Source organism: Leopardus geoffroyi, chromosome A3 (genome assembly GCF_018350155.1).
Source record: "Leopardus geoffroyi isolate Oge1 chromosome A3, O.geoffroyi_Oge1_pat1.0, whole genome shotgun sequence".
Taxonomy (NCBI): Eukaryota; Metazoa; Chordata; class Mammalia; order Carnivora; family Felidae; genus Leopardus; species Leopardus geoffroyi.
This window is the reverse complement of record NC_059336.1, coordinates 55,062,785-55,083,117: the sequence shown is the minus strand read 5'-3', so window position 1 is coordinate 55,083,117 and position 20,333 is coordinate 55,062,785. Positions and strand designations below refer to the sequence as shown.

The 20,333-nt window shown below is 46.6% G+C and overlaps 1 protein-coding gene across 3 annotated transcripts in view; it reads right to left on the bottom strand.

The window, feature by feature from the left end:
* Positions 1-13,402: 13,402 nt before the first annotated feature.
* Positions 13,403-20,333, bottom strand: part of FHL2 (four and a half LIM domains 2) — a 67,375-nt gene continuing 60,444 nt past the window's right edge. For all 3 annotated transcript variants that reach the window (XM_045445549.1, XM_045445552.1, XM_045445551.1), the window contains exons 5-6: positions 18,715-18,901; positions 13,403-14,019 (exon numbers count right to left, since the gene is read on the bottom strand). In XM_045445549.1, coding sequence (XP_045301505.1) covers positions 13,868-14,019; positions 18,715-18,901 — 339 coding nt within the window. In that variant the 3' untranslated portion in view covers positions 13,403-13,867. The remainder of the gene's footprint in view (positions 14,020-18,714; positions 18,902-20,333) is intronic.

The window sequence follows — 20,333 nt, the reverse complement described above, 5'->3', positions numbered from 1 at the left end:
TGACTTGGTCTCCTTTTATTTGAGCAGACTATCCAGTGGAAAAGTGTCATTCTTTATAGTACGACCTTCTGTACCAGAATTGACTGGGATCAGGCATGATCCCCATAGTCCAGCCACGTCTTGGGGACCCTACCGTGAAGTGCTGGGGGCTACCGTGGCCTGGCGTTCAGGAGAGCCTGACGCCACAGGGGCTGACACACCGACTGCCACTATTCTTTGGTAGATGGAAACAAGTCCCTCAGACCTTATCCTGTGTGAGCTTTCTTAACAAACTGGAACAAACCAGAGGTTCAGGCGAAAGGATTATTTGCGTTTGGGGTGGTCTTTAAAGAGTAAATCTCTAAACTGGTCATCTTAATGTTGGAAACCGAAGCTCTAAATTAACTGACTTGTAAAAACACCTCAGGTTACTTTATCTACCTTGAATTTTAAAAAAATAGGTCATTTTTGGGGAGGGGACAGAAGAGACAAATTTATGTTCATTTACCTTGTTTTTCCTAAAGTGCTATTTACTAAAGTGCTCTGCTTTTCCAGCTGTTAAACCTGGTTGTCTATAGTGTTGTGGCAGAAAAAACAAAGGTGTGAGTTAATTATGTTCCTGCTCAATGAAATAATGGATGATTGTAATGACAGAAAGAAAATCAAACCGAGAAATGAAATCGTGAGAGATGGGGAATGTAGGGTGAAGAGCTGCTTTAAATATAGTGGTTGCGGGGTGCCCGGGTGGCTCAGACACTTGAGCATCTGACTCTTGATTTCAACTCCGGTCATGATCACAGCGTTGTGGGATCTAGCCATGTGTGGAGCCTGCTTAAGATTCTCTGTCTCCCTCTGCCCCCTCCCCAGCTTGTGCTCTAGCTCTCTCAAAAGGAAAAAGAGAGAGAGAGAGAAAGAAAAAGGAAGAAAGAAATGTATGTTAGGAAAGACCTCTTTGAAGAAATTTAAAAACATTTTTTAAATTCTCTTTTAATTTTAAGTAAACTCCACCCAACATGGGGCTCCGACTCACGACTCCAAGATTGAGAGTTGCATGCTCTACGGGCAGCCAGCCAGGTGCCCGCCAAAGAGGTTTTTTTTTGTTTTTTTTTTTTTCCAACGTTTATTTATTTTTGGGACAGAGAGAGACAGAGCATGAATGGGGGAGGGGCATAGAGAGAGAGGGAGACACAGAATCGGAAACAGGCTCCAGGCTCCGAGCCATCAGCCCAGAGCCCGATGCGGGGCTCGAACTCACGGACTGCGAGATCGTGACCTGGCTGAAGTCGGACGCTTAACCGACTGCGCCACCCAGGCGCCCCCAAAGAGATTATTTTTAAGGGGACAGTTAAGGAAAGCTTTCAGGAAAAGCATTGTATACCTGATAGATTTTAAATGTCTACATATTCTTTGTTGCTCCTGTCAGACATGGAGTCTGTTTCCTGCTGCTCGAAAGATTGGTCTTGTGATTTGCTTTCATCACATGAATGCTCCTCTCACTCTGGGACCCCTACTGCAGCCACCTGAGAGAGCCACTTTTCTAGTATGCTAGAAAAACATACTAGCCAACAGCACTGACCACCAGGTGTGACTTAATCCCCCGTCCCCGCTCCAGCTGCCCCATGAGTGTCCAAGGTGAGACCAGCCCAGATAGACTCTGGACATCCCGAGTGAACAGAATAGGGGCTACATTAAAGCCACGCCAATTGTCGCGGATGGCTTGCTGCCCGGCATTAGATAACAGATACCGGACAAAAAGAGTGAAAGCAGAGAGACTTAATAGGATTTTAGAACGAAAGAAAAAAAGGATTTCAGAATAGAAAGACTGTGCAGCTCCAATCAGTGAAAATAGCAGGAAGCGTAGTTTAAAATGCAGCCAAAGCAGGTAGGCAGGAGCTGGATTCTGTGGGCCACGCTAAGGACTTTGGGTTCGGTTCTAAGAGCAACTGGAAGCCGTCAACTGTTCAGACTTGACCAAGCATTTAGCCAAAAGACAGAAATAAGACTGGCTCAATAAAGTATGTAACAGCTCTAAGCATCTTTTTCTCTAGTAAAATTATCCAAGTTTTCTCATTTTGTTTTTCAGTCCATTTGCACTGAAATATTTCTGTTTCTTTGGCTAACGATTAAACCTTAAGAGACTAAAACACCACTTGTGGCAAAAGAGATTTTTTGTAAATGTAGAAACACCGTATCTAGCCAAGCTTTCTGTTACGTCCGTCCTGCCCTGCTATAGGGTTTTTTTTTTTTAATAAACTTTTAAAAAATCAACCTTTTATTTTAGGAACGTTCGAGATTTGTAGAAAAATCGCCAGGAAAGGATAGAGACTTCCCGTATACTGCACACCCAGTTTCCCCTATTACCGATCGACATCGGTCTGGTACGTTTGTGGACTTCCCGTCAATACCGGTCCGTTATTGTTAGCTGAAGTCCGTAAGTTTATTCATATTTGCTTAATTTTTTACCTAATGTTATTTTTCTGTCCCAGAATCCCATCCAGGACACCACCTTATCTGTAGTATCTGATACCCTGCATACATTAGGAGTACGTATAGACTCCTCCGTAGGGTCTCCTCAGACTCCTCTTGGCTGTGACAGTTGCTCAGATTCTCCTTAGATTTTGGATGACCTTGACTGTTTTGAGGCATGCTGGTTAGATAGGTGTGGAAGGTCCCTCCTTTCAAATCTGTCTCATGTTCTTCTCATGACTAGACTGGGGTTATGGATTTGGGAGGCAACATCACCGAGGTAAAGTTCCACTGTCATCCCACGTTAAGGGTACGTGCTGTCAACGTGACTTAACTGCTTTTGCAGTGTTAGTCTTGGTCACCTGGCTGAGGTACTCTGTGTCGGGTTAATGCAGAGCTACTCTTTTTCCTCCTCTTCCTACTGGACTCTTTGGAAGGAAGACCTGAGGAGAGCATTATCCTCCACCTTATGGGCCAAGCGTTTCACATAAATGACTTGTGATTACTCTGTGCAGATTGATCTATTCGCCCTTATTTTATTTACTTAATAACTTATGTCAGTGTCGACTTGGACTCTTACACTTTGGGTTATTATCTAATGCCTTTTTATTTTTTTTCTCCAGTTGTTCCAGATTTGGCCATGGGAAACTTTCAGCTGTCTCCTGTGTCCCTTTCTTGGCTCATCCTTGTGGTTTCTTTTGAGCCCTTCCTTACTTTCTAGCGCTTCCAGCTGCTGTAGGTTCATCTTGTGAGGTTCCTGCCCCCGTCCTAAACTCAGCCATTCCTCCACAGAGTCTTGGTTCCTTTTACTGACGAATGGTGTTAGCAAGATCTGGACACTGAGAGTGGGGCGTCGTTGCTTCTAGATCTCAACTGACAGAGCAAAGAAATAGATGTGTGTGTATACTAACCATGTAGATACACGCATCTTAAACATCTCTCTATAAAGTAAGTTTAACATAAGTTCATACTGATATCTCCAACTTGAATCCATTACCTGTGGATCATTCCAGGCTTCCCTTGCTTGTCTGTAACCTCCCACCCCAACAGTGAGAAACTTGGCTCCCACCGTCCACCATCCATTTCCTACATCGTTCAATTCCAGCACTCCAGCAGCTGCAGAATTGTTAGCCTGAATCCGTGTGCAAAACATTACCAATTAGAGTATGGCGCTTATGCCTAGTTCCGTTTGCTTTCATTTTGACAGATTCCTCTCATTTCCTCTCATTTAAGTCATTATCACTTGATGGGTTTGCGGTTTTACCATTGTAACGAAAAGGAGACTGTCAAGGTAACTTTTCTCTATTTTCTTAATCGCAAACAAAGTGAACTCCCTGGAAAAACCTATCATTCATTCAACAGGTGTTTGCTGTGTTTTCACACTCTTACAAGGCATCCTTATAAGACACGGCCCCTGCCCTCAAAGGGTTTTATCCTTTGATCAATCCCAATTGTTTCAGTCTAAGTATTCAAATAATTTGAGAAGGAATCTGAAGAACATTTAATAGTTCAAGTCATGGTATTCTGCATTCTAGATAGTTTACTAGTTATGTCTTTAATTCTTTGAAACCTGAGGAAGCCAACCCAAAACAGAATGGATTTTTCTTTTAGAAGATCCGCCGGGGGAAAATAATTAATGAGTTAAAAATTAATTTACATGCCCTGTGTTTGAGACAAATCAAAACATAGGTTAGTGTTGGACTGGGTAGTTGAAGGCCCCACATGTGCAGGTATGGCGTCGCATGGGCAGGGGGGCCCTGAGGAGGGGCCTGTCCTGTTCTCTGGCCTCTCCACCACCTCTCCGGTGGGGAGCAGAAAGTGTAGGGGGGCAGAAGGAAGAGAGGCTCGGGTTTTTTTGTGTGTGTGTGTTTTTTTTTTTTTTTGATGGTTGACCTATATTAGTTTCAGATGTACAGCCTAGTGATTAGACAATAATGTATATTATAAGACGCTCACGGTAAGTATAGTCACCATACAGGGTTATTACGCTATTGGCGACCATGTTCCCTGTGCTGTACTTTTCATCCCCATGACTTCTTTATTTTACAACTTATTTATTTATTTTATACCTCTTAATCCCCTTTACCTATTTCCCCCCATCTCCCCACGCCCACCCCCTCTGGCAGCCACCCATTTGCTCTCTGTATCTAGGAGTCTGTCGCTGTTTTTTGTTGTTGTTGCTGTGTGTTCGTTTGTCTTGTTCCTGGATTTTTTTTTTATTCATATGCTTTCCTTTTTTTGAAGAAGAAGTATGTTCTTTTTTTTTTTTTTTAAGTTTATTTATTTTAACAGAGAGAGAGAGTGGGGGAGGGACAGAGAGAGAAGGAGAGAGAGAGAATCCCTGGCAGGCTCTGCAGTGTAAGCACAGACCCTGATGTGGGGCTCGAACTCACAAACCATGAGATCGTGACCTGAGCCGAAGTCAGATGCTTAACTGACTGAGCCACCCAGGCGCCCCTTTATTCACATGCTTCTAACTGTAATTGCTGATAGATATCTGGGGAGAAAGTTACACTGCTCCTATTTTCGTAACAGGGTTTTATTTGTCATTCTCTCCCCGTTGCTTTGCCACTCTTAAGAAGATCATTTTCGAGGTGCCTGGGTGGCTCAGTCGGTTAAGCGTCCGACTTCAGCTCGGGTCATGATCTCACGGTTCGTGGGTTCGAGCCCTGCATCGGGCTCTGTGCTGACAGCTCAGAGCCCGGAGCCTGTTTCCGATTCTGTGTCTCCCTCTCTCTATGCCCCTCCCCTGCTCATGCTCTGTCTCCCTCTGTCTCAAAAATAAATAAACATTAAAAAAAATTTTTTTAAATAATAAAAAAAAGAAGATCATTTTCTTAGTTTATGCACATTTTGGCATAGGTATCACCCGGACGTTTCCTCAGTGTTTCAGAAGAACTGCTATGTATTCAGAGATGGCATTTCCCCCATAATCATCTCTTCATGTAAGAAAATAGCTTGTGTTTTATTTTAGATAGAATACCCTCCCTGAAATTGATTAAGTCCAATGATGGGTTTTTCTAGTTCTTCTCCAGTGGAGGTTATTCCAACTGTAAACAGTCTAATCCAACTTCCTGATTTTACAAAAGAGGAAGCTGATACCTGGAGGAAGAGTGGCTTCTCTGAAGGCGGGCAGTTTGATGGTGGGCCGAGTGGTGACTAAAACCTACGCTCTTCTGTATTAAACCAGGGGTTGGGCCCCTTTCTGGAAGCCGCCCCACCCCTGCCCTGGGAACAACGTATACAATGGTACCAGCTTTTGGAAAAGCAGTTATTCAAAAGGACAGTCAACTTGGCTGCCACAGGGACGAGATGTAAGTATTATAAAAATGTATAGCAGCTGGCTTTTTACTGCCATCAGAAAATTCTCAGTGAGCTAGGAGTCGGGAGACCTGGGTTCTAGTATGTTGGCCTCTGTGTAGTCTTGAGTCAGCTTTCTTCCTTCTGTGCTCCCCCATTTCCTCCTCTGTCAGGAAGCAGATTTCTCTCTGACCCTCAAGTCTCTTCCAGATCTTATTTCCCCATATTTCTACCTTATACGGATCCCAGAGCCCCCATTCTGTCATTTAGTGGCCAGGCAGCAAATGAGAGGTGCCCTCAAGTTCCAACGGGCATCACTAATGATGTTTGAGAATTGATTTTATGTTTTGCCTATTTTAAGTTTCCAAAGGAATATGATTAACTGACAACACAAGTTAATCCCACTTTTATTCTACTTTAGCTAATTTTTAAAAAATCTTCTCAAAGGGAATTAGAATTTATTTATTAGGCTGATTTATGACTTGTGGGCAGCCCTCTGCTTACAGACTGGGTTGTGTCCATCTGTGGTGAATCAGTGATGTGTTGTGTTTTTTTTTAATGTTTATTTATTTTATTTTTATTTTTATTTTTTTGACATTTATTTTTGAGACAGAGACAGATCATGAGCAGGGGAGGGTCAGAGAAGGAGGGAGGGAGAGAGGGAGACACAGAATCTGAAACAGGCTCCAGGTTCCGAGCTGTCAGCACAGAGCCCGACGCGGGGCTCGAACTCACGGACCGCAAGATCATGACCTGAGCCGAAGTCGAATGCTTAACCAACTGAGCCACCCAGGCGCCCCATCAGTGATGTGTTTTAAATACACTCTGGCTTCACCTCTGTTGATGACCAGGCTTTCTCTGCTGACCTCTAGGGTTCTGCTTCACCGCCAGCACTGCGGACTTTCACAGACATGTCTTTGAAGTTTTATCAGAGATGAAGCTGTCACTAAGGACAGTATTGAGACGGTGGTCATCGGCCTGGCTCCAGGGCTCATTGTATCAGAGCAGATACATTTACCGAGCTGTTTGCTACGGTCAGGGTCCATGCAAGGTCATGTGTGTTAGTAACCATCTCAGGAGATTCCCCGGGTGGAATCTGAAACTGGCCCCCTTGCAGGAGGGCAGGGAGAGACTGAAGAGAAAGGCCGCTCCAGGTTGGTAGGTGGCAGGTTTTTTTTTATTTAAAAAAAATTTTTTTTTCAACGTTTATTTTTTTATTTTTGGGACAGAGAGAGACAGAGCATGAACGGGGGAGGGGCAGAGAGGGAGGGAGACACAGAATCGGAAACAGGCTCCAGGCTCTGAGCCATCAGCCCAGAGCCTGACACGGGGCTCGAACCCACGGACCGCGAGATCGTGACCTGGCCGAAGTAGGACGCTTAACCGACTGCGCCACCCAGGCGCCCCGGTAGGTGGCAGTTTTAATAAGCAAAGGGAACTTCTATACGAGGCTTGTCTTGGGTGGCAACAAAGATGAATGGATCCCGGCGCCCAGCCTCCAGGTTGTAAAAGTTGATAAAGAGCCCTTAACGAGGTTCCGTCACATATACCGTGTGGGTGTTCTCAACCCCACATCACTATCTCAAGGCCGTGTCCATGGGGCAGCCTCTGGGAGCGGGAAAGGCAAGCGATATTCCCACATTCCATGGACGAGGGAGGGAGCAGGGAGCCTCCGAGTGCCCAGGTCTAGCTCACGTGCCAAACGGCAGTCACTTCTCTTTGATGAGTTTCTACAACAGGTGACTGCCTCATGAGGAAACCTGTTTGCTTTCAGTTAGTCTGGTGACTGGATTTTCGTGGTTGGGTTGAAGGTAAACTAGTAAGAATTTTCCAATATCCTGGGACATCCGGGTGGCTCAGCTGGTTAAGCGTCTGACTCTTGATTTCAGCTCAGGTCATGATCTCATAGTTCGTGAGATTGAGCCCCGTGTGGGGCTCTGCGCTAACCGTGCAGAACCTGCTTGGGATTCTCTCTCTCCTCTCTCTGTGCCCCTTCCCCCCCTCAAAATAAATACATAAACTTAAAAATTGTACAGTATCCTAAATACTACCGCCAAGTGTAAGTGTGCAATTCTAATAAATATATAACTTGTTCTACAAGATAGTTCTACATTTTTAAATCAAAGCTCCAACATACTAAAATAGGCAAGATTAAGGTAAGTCTCAACATTGTAGACTGAGTCACAAAGAGAGGAATTAACACACATTTATCGTTTTCTTATGCCAAACCGTAGAGAAAGAAGCTGACTTTTTCAGCGTAAGGAACAATCCTGCTGGAAAAAATGTTTGAGGGAAAAAAAGCACTGATGATCTGACAGTCACAAGTCTAAGAGAACACAAGAATCCAGGGAAGCAGGCCACTTTGATATTCTCTCGAACGTGAGCCATGGCTTTGATGACCGTGATGTAAAGTACAGAGACGTCAATGCCCCGTGTCCCCCAAAATAGGAAACCTAACAGCTACGACCCCAAAGAGCAACCCCACATGGCAAAGATAAATGAGAAGAAAACCTGCCCTACCGAGGGAGGGCGGGAAGACAAGAGGGAAGGAACAGAAGGAAGAACAGGAAAACAGGAAGGAAGAACGGGAAAACAGGAAGGAAGAACAGGAAAACAGGAAGGAAGAACAGGAAAGGGAGCAGGGCAGGCAGCGGAGACTGGAAATGAGCAAGCAGGCTGGCATACAGATCCTTAGCCACAATTTAGACCGCCAGCGTGGTGAAAGAAACACAGTAAGTGACTGGGAATCGGTTCCAGTTCGGGGGTGCTCCAGGTGCGTGGCAGAGGCAGCAGAAATCGTCTGTGGGAAGACAGGCTCATCCTGAGCCCGAGGGAACCCCCACAGATGATTTTTCTAAAGTCAGTGACTAACTAGCCCAAGTCAAAAGTGTCCAAGCCTACGAGGAAACACTGCACCAAGCATGAGGCGCAGTAGAAGCATCAGGTGGTAGGGACTGACCTCCAGACCTTTGTGTATTAGAACCACCAAGTAAAGATCAGGCAAGTTCGCTTGCTTTGTTTCAAGGGAAAGGTGAGCTTGAAAATAATTGTTCGGTAGAAGAAACTATAAAAAGTATAACATATTTATTTATTTATTTATTTATTTATTTATTTGAGAGTGTGAGCAGGGAAGGGGCCGAGGGGGGAGAGAAAGAATCTTAAGCAGGCTCCACCCCCCAGTATGGAGTCCATGCGGGGCTCAGTCTCCCACGAATGTGAGAGCATAACCTGAGCCCGAATCAAGAGTCAGATGCTTAACTAACCGAGCCACCCAGGTGCCCCCATATTTTTATTTTTATTGAGGTATCATAAACCACTGTAGAGTTTAAAAAATCTTCTACAGAGCGAATTTATATATCCCTAAATATGTAGCCACTCTCCAGATCAAGGTATAGAGCGAGGGTTGGCAAAATTCCTGTCAAGGACCAGGTAGTAAAAACGTCTTGTGGGCCACACGATGCGTAAATGAGTGGACATGGGTGTATTCCAATAGAACATTGTTTAAGGAAACAGGCAGTGGGCAGGATTTAGCCATGGACCATAGTTTGCCAACCATAATACAGAACATTTCCGGCATTCCAAAAGCTTCTCTCGTGTCCCTTCCCTGAGAGGTAACCACCATTCTTACTTCTATCTCTATGGTTCAGTTTTACCTAACACCTGTATGATGCACTTCTGTGTATGTTTTACTTCATAATTTAATGGAAAGTGTTAATAAAAAGTAGTATCGTACAACCGTGTTATTTTAGAGCCAGTTAGAAATATGATGCAGTGTCATGACTCCCAATTGATAGAAGGCTGAGTAGAGTCAGGCTGGAGGCAGACCCAGGTTTTGATGTGGTTGCACTCAAACATCAAAGTCTCTCCCCTAAAGTTTGTCCAGCTTCTTGAATGGGTGAGTAGTTTAAAAAATTTTCATCAAACTTGGGGAAGTTTTCAGCCATTAATTTTTAAAGTATTTCTTTCTGTCCCTTTTCTCTTTCCTCTCCTGATGCTCCCATTATATCTATGTTGGTTCTCAACATTGTCTCACATTGCTCTGAGGTTCTGTTAGTTTTTCCTCATTTTCCCCATTTTTCAAATTTCATAATGTCTGTTGATCTATCTTCAAGTTCACTGATTTTTTTTTTTCTTCTCTCAACTCAAATGTAGTGTTGATCCCCTCTAGTGAATTTTCCATTTTGGTTATTAAAGTTTTCAACTCCAGAATTTCCATTTGATTTTTAAATAATGTTTATCTCTTTATTGGTGTTCTCTGATGAGAGTTGTTATTATATATGTTCCTTCAGTTTTTTGAACATGTTTATATGTTTGGCCAGCATTTGGTTCGAGGCTTCTGCGTAAGCCCTTTGAGCTAATAAGATGCTCTTTGCTGATGATCTGTGTGTGACTTGGAGAATGCTTTCAAGTGGTCTTTGGGTCCTACTCTGTTTGCTCCAGAGTGGGTAAAACCCACGGGGTACATGCCCATGGTCTTCTGAACCCCCACTCTGTTTGCTCTGGAGTGGGTACAATCCACGGGGTACATGCCTATGGTCTTCCAGAACCCTAGGGATAAGTGGGATCCCAGGAGGGCTCTCCCTACCTGTCTCTTTCCCTGGTTCTCTCCATTAAACTCCTGGCTCATCTGCCATTTTGTTTTTTGCTGCTAGTATCCTATACCTACCATCCCCCTCTCAGTCACTTGCCACCAAGATCCCCATTGTTTCTGATAGTCCCCTTAGGCACAGATTCCTCCATTCTTGGTACCAAATAGTCCCTTCCTGCAGAGCTGCGGAGCTCCTAGTTCACAAAGCTGCCACTTACACCCACACCTCGGGGCTGGATGGTGTCTGGCTTCACCTCTATGAGTAGGTGCTCGACAGAGAGGACCGGTATCCTTAGCGGAACATACCAACATCATCCTAATAAATGTCTTCACACAATCCTCCTCCTAGGAGTAGCCTCTGGTCTTCTCAGACTGCCCCTCTTAACATGGAGCCTCCACCCTGTGGGCAGGCTGGAGCAGGAGTGATGGGAATCCCAGGATTGTCAGAACTGTCATGCCTAGGGCACAGCCCTAGAACAGTAGGAGCCTTTACCTTCTTGGCTGCACTTGCCCAGAGTAGAGCTTTTGTCACATGAAACTGGGGGCAGGGGTGGGGTGGGATCAGTCCGTGGTCAACTGCCGTAGACTCTCACTCTTCTTACTATAACCTATAGATTTCCCTGCATATTTCTCCACTTGCTGCTCACCTTTAGGGTAATTTTCCAAGAGTTGAAGGTATTTATTTGGTACACACACACGCGCATAGTTCTCCCAATTACATGGTTACACTGGGAAGAGAGTCTCTGAGCTCTGCACACCACCATCCCGAAAATCCCAACCTTTGAGCTTTGGCTGGGCTACTCGGAGTCTAGCCTCTGCATGTGATTTAGCTGTCAGCCAGAGATTGGTAGGGATTTCATGAGAACTTGGGGTTCTTTTTCATACCATTTTTCACTCTTACCTTCCGGAGACAGTTTGTGCCAAGCTCTGGCCTTTGGGTCTTCAAGCCAGTAAGACCGTAGGTTCTCTAACAGAGTTTTAGCTCCCCTTTGGGACCCGCCCCTCGGTAAAAGCCATGAAAATGGGAAACCTACCCACCGCCATTCTCTTCTTCAGGTATCTGCTCCCCTCCCAAGTGTTCCTGCTTTGGGTCGTGCACCAGGGTTTTCGAAGGTTTTTAAATATTTTTGTCCAGAAGGTTATTGGAGTCCAATAGGAACTCCTTACTAGAAGTAGAACCTCCCCTACCATTAATTTAAGGTTGGGCGCGTCCAGTGTCTCTGTTGGTCTAATGAGGAACAGGTAAGCTGCTCCACAGTGAGATTCGCAAAGCTTTTACCTTTTTATTTTGAATTTTGTTATTTTTGTTTCAAAAGGCACACTTGCAGGAACGTTTTCACTTTTATCCCATGAAGTAGGAGGAGGCAAAACGACTCGCGAGTCGTGGAGTCCTCAGATGGCCTGTCTCAGACATTTCTCACATGCACTGGCACTCAGGTTAAGGGACGGACTTCACACCTGCTCAGCATGGGTGGGACTTGATTTCCACCAGAGTTTTCTATTGCATGGCCTATCGTTTTATGGTACCGCGCTCAGAAAACTAAGGACAAAAATCACTAGTGTTACCATTCTGTAAAGAGAAATACACATTGCCGTGTCTCATAAATTGGCTCAGTGCTTTCCGGTCGTAAACCATGCTTTCACAGATGGTTTTACAGACTAATGCCAAACTAGGAGCTCACATCTTTATAGCCACGATTCCCTCTCTCTCCTTTCCCCCCTTTCAGAAACACTGAAGGCTTCCAAAGCATGCCCTAAATTGCTAGGGTGTTGGGAATACCCAGATGAACAAGAGGTCATCTCTGGCCTCAAGATGCTTGTATCCTTTTGAAATCCTTCACTTTATGAACGAGAAGGCAAGTCAAGGTAGGATATGGACCCATGGCATTGGGAAAGAACTCAGCTCTGTTAAGAAAAGTGACCCCGGGGCGCCTGGGTGGCTCAGTCGGTTAAGCATCCGACTTCGGCTCAGGTCATGATCTCGCAGTTCGTGAGTTCAAGCCCCACGTCGGGCTCTGTGCTGACAGCTCAGAACCTGGAGCCTGTTTCAGATTCTGTGTCTCCCTCTCTCTCTCTGACCCTCCCCCGTTCATGCTCTGTCTCTCTCTGTCTCAAAAATAAAAAAATAAACGTTAAAAAAAAAAAAATTAAAAAAAAAAAAAAGTTTAAAAAAAAAAAAAAAAAAACAAGAAAAGTGACCCCAATGGGGCACGTGGGTGGCTCAGTTGGTTAAGTGGCCAAACTCTTGAATTTCAGCTCAGGTCATGATCTCACAACTCGTGAGTTCGAACCCCGCATCGGGCTCTGTGCTCGCAGTGCAGAGCCTGCTTGGGATTCTCTCTCCTCCTCTCTCTGCCCCTCCCCTGCTCTCTCTCTGTCTTAAAAATAAAAATGTTAAAAATTTTTAAAAAGAAAGAAAGGAAGGAAGGAAGAAGAAAGAAGAAAGAAGAAAGAAAAAGAAAGAAAAGAAAAAAGAAAGAAAAACCCCAATGGGCACCTGGGTGGCTCAGTCAGTTAAGTGTCTGATTCTTGATTTCGTCCCAGGCCATGATCTCACTGTTTGTGAGTTTGAGCCCCTCCTCTGGCTCTGTGTTGACAGTGTGGAGCCTGCTTGGGATTCTCATTCTCTCCCTCTCCCTCTCTCTCTGCCTCTCATGCTCGCTCTCTTTCACAAGTAAACAAACTTGAAAAGAGCCCCTCCCTTTACTACTTGCATCCTCTCTCTCTTTCTCTAAAAAGAAAAAGTGACCCCCCCCCCCCCCCCCCGCATCTGCCTTCATTGTCATTAGTTCATTTTCTGCTGCTCATATTCTGGAGTTTATGCTGCTGCATCCAATGCAGAGCAAGAGAATTTGGGAGAGAGGCACAAAGAGAAGGTAGCAAGAGAGAGGCTGTGCTGCTGACTGAAGGCCTTCTTTGCACTGAAAGGTGTGATGTAATTTCAGTGAACGCTGACCGAGCCCGTCTGAACGTGCACTTCAGACAGCGATCAGCGGAACATACAATAAAGCGTTTTATACCGCGGTGCTCAGAACTTCAGTGTTTAATCATTGTTTCACACGCTGTGTGGCCATTTTGTTCTGGATAGCTTTATTGTAAGCTGTATAATCTTGCTTTAGGGCTCACGTGACAGGAAGTTACATACTTGTAAATACCTACTCTGCATTATCTCGTGTGGTTTGGGAAACTCGAGTTCGTGACATGTTAATTGCACTTAAAAATTAAATACGCAGTGAAAGAAAGATACATTTACAAAGCTGTCATTCGAAAGGATTTTTGCACTTGGATTTGCCTTGCTTGATTACAAAACTCCAAAACCAGCTTCCCACCGAGGGTTTACACAGGGGTTTCCTCCTTCCCTGGGACTGAACTAGTACAAAGGATTAAAGGGTTTAAACAAACGTGGATATCACTGAGAAAAGCACAAGAGGAGAGTCTCGACGCGGCCGGTGGAGACCAGACACAATACTGCCTGGCTGAGAAGGAGAGCGTACATAAATCCGTGAGTGTCGCCAGCAGTCAGCGGTGTGGACTTCAGATGTCTTTCCCACAGTCCGGGCACAGGATGTCGTCTCTTTCTGTGAGGAAGCCTCGCCCCACCAGGGAGAGGGAGCACTTCTTGCAGTTAAAACAGTCGTTGTGCCACTGTCGCTCCTCAAAGGAGATGTACTTTGTGCCACCCAGTCCTGTGAACAGACAAGAAAGAACACCGGGGGCGGAGGGTGGGGGGAGGACATTGCTAGTCAGAACCAGGCTCCTGGCCCTGCAGGAGGAATTCTGGTTTGCTCCCGTCTCAAAGCTGGATTGTGCAGTCCGGGGAGTGGGGAGTGCAAGTTCTAACGACTGGGTGCTGGGGGTCCACGTGGGAATCAGACACCCCGCACAGCCTTGAGGGGTTCACAAACCTCAGCAGGAGCAGGTACATAAACTGGCTCCAGAACTGTGTGATCAGTGCTATACTTACGAAGAGCCCACTGTGTGTGTGTGTGTGTGTGTGTGTGTGTTTGTCCCATCGGAAGGAAACTCCAGGAGACAGGTCGCTGATATCTCTTGTTCCTTCGCTGGGTGCCTCCTGCCTGGAGCTCAAATAGTCTGCGATTTGATGAATGAAGTGCTGAAGGGTGGGGGGAGAGGGGGCATAGGCTAATTTTCTCTGGAATGGCCAGGAAAGGCCTCACAAAAGAAACGGTATGTGGTAGGTGGGTGTGGACATTTCTTGCGGTGGGAATATCAGGAGATAAGCTACGGCAGCATGAACTTCGGTGTGAGAGGTGGAAGGTGGGCTGCTAGGGTGGGTGGGGGCACATTATGATGTGTGGGCAGTAAACCATCTGATACTTTAAAAAATTTTTTTTTTCAACGTTTATTTATTTTTGGGACAGAGAGAGACAGAGCATGAACGGGGGAGGGGCAGAGAGAGAGGGAGACACAGAATCGGAAACAGGCTCCAGGCTCTGAGCCATCAGCCCAGAGCCCGACGCGGGGCTCCAACTCACGGACCGCGAGATCGTGACCTGGCTGAAGTCGGACGCCTAACCAACTGTGCCACCCAGGCGCCCCAGCCATCTGATACTTTAAGCAAGAAAAGTGGTAAGTCAGTTCGGCGCTTGACTCTTGTTTGAGGACTACTTCTTATCAAATGTTTAAGGTACACTGGCCACCTATTAAAATACGGTCGCTCTGTGCTGTCACTGAGCCACCTGGAATAAAATGGAATGAAATACACAGGGTCATTCACAGTTGTGATCGAGGGGCACCTGGGTGGCTCGGTCAGTTAAGCATCCGACTCCTGGTTTTTGCTCAGGTCATGATCTCACAGTTCGTGAGTTCAACCCCCACGTTGGGTTCTGTGCTGATAGTGCGGAGCCTGCTTGAGATTCTCTCTCTCTCCCTCTGCTTCTGCCTCTCTCTTTCTCTCTCTCAAAATAAATAAACTTAAAAAAAAAAGTTTGTGATTGATTCTGGTGAAATCTGGATCATGAATTCCAATTACAGAGTTCTTTGTAGAAATAGTGGTTCAATCTACCCCAGTAAAAAAGAAAGTAACCACACTGACTGCTCCATTTATAATGGCTTGAAGTCCATTATAATAAAATAGCATGAGAAGTCTGTAATTCACTCAACAGCTAGTTCCTTTTGTAACTTAATTGGCTAGGTTGGCTTGGGGCATTAAGTCCTTTCACCTCGGGGAGACTTATGAGCTAATCCCCCTCAGCTAATTAGACACCAGTTCTGTGCTCCTTCTAATGCCTCTCTAGCCCTGCGGAGGGGGGGGGGGTATGCACTAGGAAAGTTTTTTGACTCTTTTCCTGAATACCCCATAGCTTTAAAAGCAGAGGTATACTGGGGGTGCCTGGGTGGCTCAGTCGGCTGAGTGTCCGACTTTGGCTCGGGTCATGATCTCGCGGTTTGTGGGTTTGAGCCCCGCGTTGGGCTCTGTGCTGACAGCCTGGAGCCTGCTTCGGATTCTGTGTCTCCCTCTCTCTCTCTGCCCCTCCCCTGCTCACGCTCTGTCTCTCCCTCTCAAAAATAAAATAAAAAAATTTAAAAGCAGAGGTATCCTGAATATGCAATGTTACTAAAACGCCGATTGCCTTTACTAATACTAGACCTGTGGTCGCAGAGTGCATGCCCTGGCCCTGCAGCAGAACCAAGCCAGTGATTTAGGCCCAAGGGTCTCAAACTTTGCTGCAGATCTGAATCACCCGGGAAGCTTTTCAAAATCCTACCACCCAGGTCATAGCCCCTACCAATTAAATCACAACCCAGGCAGCAGTAACTGTTTAAGCTTCCCAGGTGTTTCACATATGCACCCATGTTTAAAAACCAGAGGCTCAGGCAACCCTTTAACTTGATTCAGGGGCGAGGGCTGCAAAACAGTTAGAAGGTACTTGTGTTTCTTCTCGGCACTGAGCGAACTGAAGAGGATGAAGAAGGATGTTAGCGTAGGAGCTATGCTGGGTGCTGTTCCAGGTGGGTTAGAAACTCCACGGTTGCCTTGAAATGCCAATCAATGGGGCAGGTCACAGAAATGAGAGCCCAAAGCAGCCCAAGGAGGACGAATCCTTCTAAAGGCAAGAGGTACATACGTCAACTCTCATTATTTGAGGTTTGCGGCCAATGGCACCATGGCTCCGGCCTGAAGGAAGCTCATCTAACACGTGTTATTTTCTCCATATGAGAGCCTTCCCGCACTCAGAACACAGACAGCACATCTGCATTGCCCCCTGGGGGCCATTTTAAGCAGCGAAATTGCCAACAAAAGGCACCCAAATGCTAACGACATGGCACTAAACGGCTCATGGTTATAGTATGCTAATCGAAACAAGGCAGAGCGTCAACCTCGGTCCGCCTCCATTGGGGGTGCATGTGACGTGGTGTTGATTTTGGACTTTCAAACAAGGGTCAGTGAATTTGCAGATACGGACTCAGAGTAACGAGGAAAATCATTTAGATTTTGCTGACGAGAAAAAGTGCTGAGTAAGGATCTATTAAAAACCAAATCTAAATGCACAATCTCCTGCAAATGGGGATTCGGCTAAAAGTACATTTCAGCTGCAACTTCAAAGTTCCTCTGTAGGTTCCAGAACATTACTCTCTGCACTTCAGAGAAGCAACGCTCCTCACTGTCTTCCTAGTGGTGTTTCCGTTTTTCAGTGCTACCAGGGGAATAATGACACATATCTGATACTTTCTATTTCAAAGCGCTTTTAGCTAGATTATATTGCTTCATGAAGCCTAATTTTATTGTTTTAAAATTTTTGTTAACATTTATTTATTTTTAAGAGACAGAGAGAGACAGAGCATGAGCAGGGTTGGGGCAGAGAGAGAGGGAGACACAGAACCTGAAGCAGGCTCCAGGCTCTGAGCCGTCAGCACAGAGCCCGACGCGAGGCTCGAACTCACGGACCACGAGATCATGACCTGAGCCGAAGTCGGATGCCCAACCAACTGAGCCACCCAGGGGCCCCATATGAAGCCTAATTTTAGAAACATTTACTTCCACAGATGTTACTGTAAAAACAGTATTCAAGATTAATCTGTTGGATTAATCAAAAGACTGCTTTTCTCCTCTCTAAATGATTCTAAGGGGGCAATCTGGTATATATGGCTGGAATCGAATTAACAGAAAAATTTAAATGTTGGACTTTTCTTCACATTTTAATTTCATATGGAAACACGAGCTCTGGATTATGCATCAAGGATTATTTTAGTGACCTGGGGCTTCCTACATCGGGTGAGCTGGCTGAGTTAGATGCACTGAGTTCTAGGGCCGCTTGGGTGGCTCAGTCGGTTAAGCGTCCCACTCTTGGCTTTGGCTCAGGTCATGATCTTGCAGTTCCGTAAGTTCGAGCCCCGTGTCAGGCTCTGCGCTGGCAGTGTGGGATTCGCTCTCTAGCCCTCTTCTCTGCCCCTTCCCCACTCAGGTTCTCTGTCTCAAATAAATAAACGTTAAAAAAAAAAAAAAAAAAAAAAAGGTGCATTTAGATGCACTCAGTTCCAGACTCCAGGAAAAAGAAAGTCACAGACAAGCACACAGGAGCTGTGAAATCTGTCTGTGTGATTACACTGCAAAGCTACACAGGGACGCCATTTGGCCACGCAGCTATATTTACATTACGCGTGTCTGCCATCTGCCACTGACAGGGATCAGCCAGTCACCCGAACGTAGCAGAGCTGGGAATCCCAGGTCACGGAACTTTTCCTCCGGTCAGTCTGGAATTTTCACGGTTCCCTCCAGCTCAGTCACTGATTCGTGTGGTGATGCGTAGTGAACATTTACAGGACTTGAGTCTGACCAGCCATCTGTCCTCCACGCTCCATTTCCCGGCACGTCTAACCGTTTAGTACAATGCCAGTCTACAGCCAGCCAGACTTTGGGCTCTTGCTCTGCGGGAGCCTTTGGGGGCTAAGGGAGAACTGCCTCGAACACTGCCCTCTGCCCTCGTGAAGCTGTGCCCTGGTGGTAGACAAGTCCCTCGAAGATGCCAGGGAGCACCTTTAGAAACACAGGGAGCGGCTCGCCTGGAAATGCCAGTTTTTGTTGTGCCTCTCCGGGTGCCATAGACTTACAGACTGCTATGTGGAGATAACCCAACCAAAAGCAGAAATAATAAACCTCCTGAGAACAGGCCGTATGGGTTTCAGTGATCAGGTGAGCTAGAGGGGCAGCGTCCCCTGCCGAAGTGGCCCCAGTGTAACGAGGACAGGAAAGCAAGAGAGGCAGAAAGTGTCGGCCTGTTCAGAACCTCAGCGAGGCCCGGAGTCTTGGTAGGTAAACATATTCGGGGGCCAGAGTCCGGTATCTTGTCCATCCCTGGGGTGGCTGAGTGAGGGAGAGCAGGTGGCCGTGCGTGAGTGGGGGCCTGGGGGACACTCACCGCTGATGGGGTTGGTGCAGCCGGCGCATTTCTTGGCGTACAAGTCACAGAAGCAGCTCAGGCAGTAGGCGAACTCGTCCCGGGACGTGAAGCGCTGCCCCGACAGCGGCTTCTTGCAGGCCGTGCACACAAAGCATTCCCGGTGCCAGGGCTGCTCCCGGTACGTGACGCCTCCCGTGGTGATAGGCTGCAGGAGGAAGGAGGCAGAGGCTCAGGTTCCCGAGGCCGCACAGCCTCCGGGGGATGCGACGTCCCCATCCAGAGCACGGCCGGTGTTGGCTAAAGGTCACCCAGAAACGGCTCCCCTGACTTGACAGTCGCTCTGGACTCCCCTTCTGTATACTCTCAGTGCAGTGCTGTGGATCCCAGCCGTGACCTCAGCCCCTCGGGATGCTGGGGCATCTGAAGGTACAGGTGCCACAAGGCAGCTCCGCGTGGCCGCTGTGCAAGGGGCCGTGCTAGGGAGGGGTGCGGCCAGGGGCGGCCTCAAGGAGACTCAGATGTGAACGCTCACCCCTCCCCTCACCAGCCCTGTGCCCGCGGGCAGGTCATGTGCGAAGCTCCCCGCGCCTCCCTCTGGGTGCTAAACTTGCAAACACCACTTACAACGCGGTTCCTAGTGGTGGAGACGGGAGAGGCCTGGACACCGTGGGCCCGGTGCCCACCGAGGCTGCAGTCAGGGGCGGCCCCCTGGACAGAGCGGGGGGACAATGCGCCCAGGGCCTGCCTTCTCACGCCGTCCTGCCGCTAAGAATGCAGTGAGAAGCCACATGTGATAGAACTGATCATCAACACCTCAATTTTACTCAGTGTTTTTCTTTTCATGTTGTTGCTTTTCGTATTTATTTCAACAGTGGACGAGGGACGGGCGGGTCTCAGCTCCACAGAACCATGGAGAATGGAGTGGAGACACCTGCCCTTGGCAGGTTCATGCATCTTGTTTCCGTAACGCGGCCCCATCATCCACTGCCGCCTCTCGTCCTTACAGTCAGGACAGTCTTGTCCTCGAGCAGCGGGTTTGAACTGCGCGGGTCCACGTCTACGTGGATCTCTTTCGATAAACACGGTATGGTACTATCAATGTATTTTCCTTTAGAATTTTCTGAATAACATGGTCTTTGCTCTAGCTTACTTTCTTGTAATAACATAGTATACGATCCATATAACATACAACATATGTGTTAATCGAGGATTTAGGTCATCAGTAAGGCTTCTGGTCAACCTCAGGCTATTAGTAGGTAAGTTTTTGGGGAGTCAAAAGTTTTATGTAGATTTTCAACTTGCACAGGGGGGTTGGTACCCCTAATCCCCGTGTTGTTCAAGGCTCAACTGTATAAAGACCTTGAAATAATACAGATATCATTTTCATTTTACAGATGAACAAAACGGAGACCTGGAGAAATTAAGCCACTTGCCTGAGAATTAATAGCTAGTTAAAGACAAAGCAGGTGCCAGTGTTTAGGACTCCCTTTATCATATCTTTTCATTAAACTATAAAGCATTACTGATCTTCCTATAAATTTCACCGCTGAGGGGCACCTGGGTGGCTCAGTCAGTTAAGAGTCTGACTTTGGCTCAGGTCATGATCTCACGGTTTGTGGATTCGAGCCCCACATAGG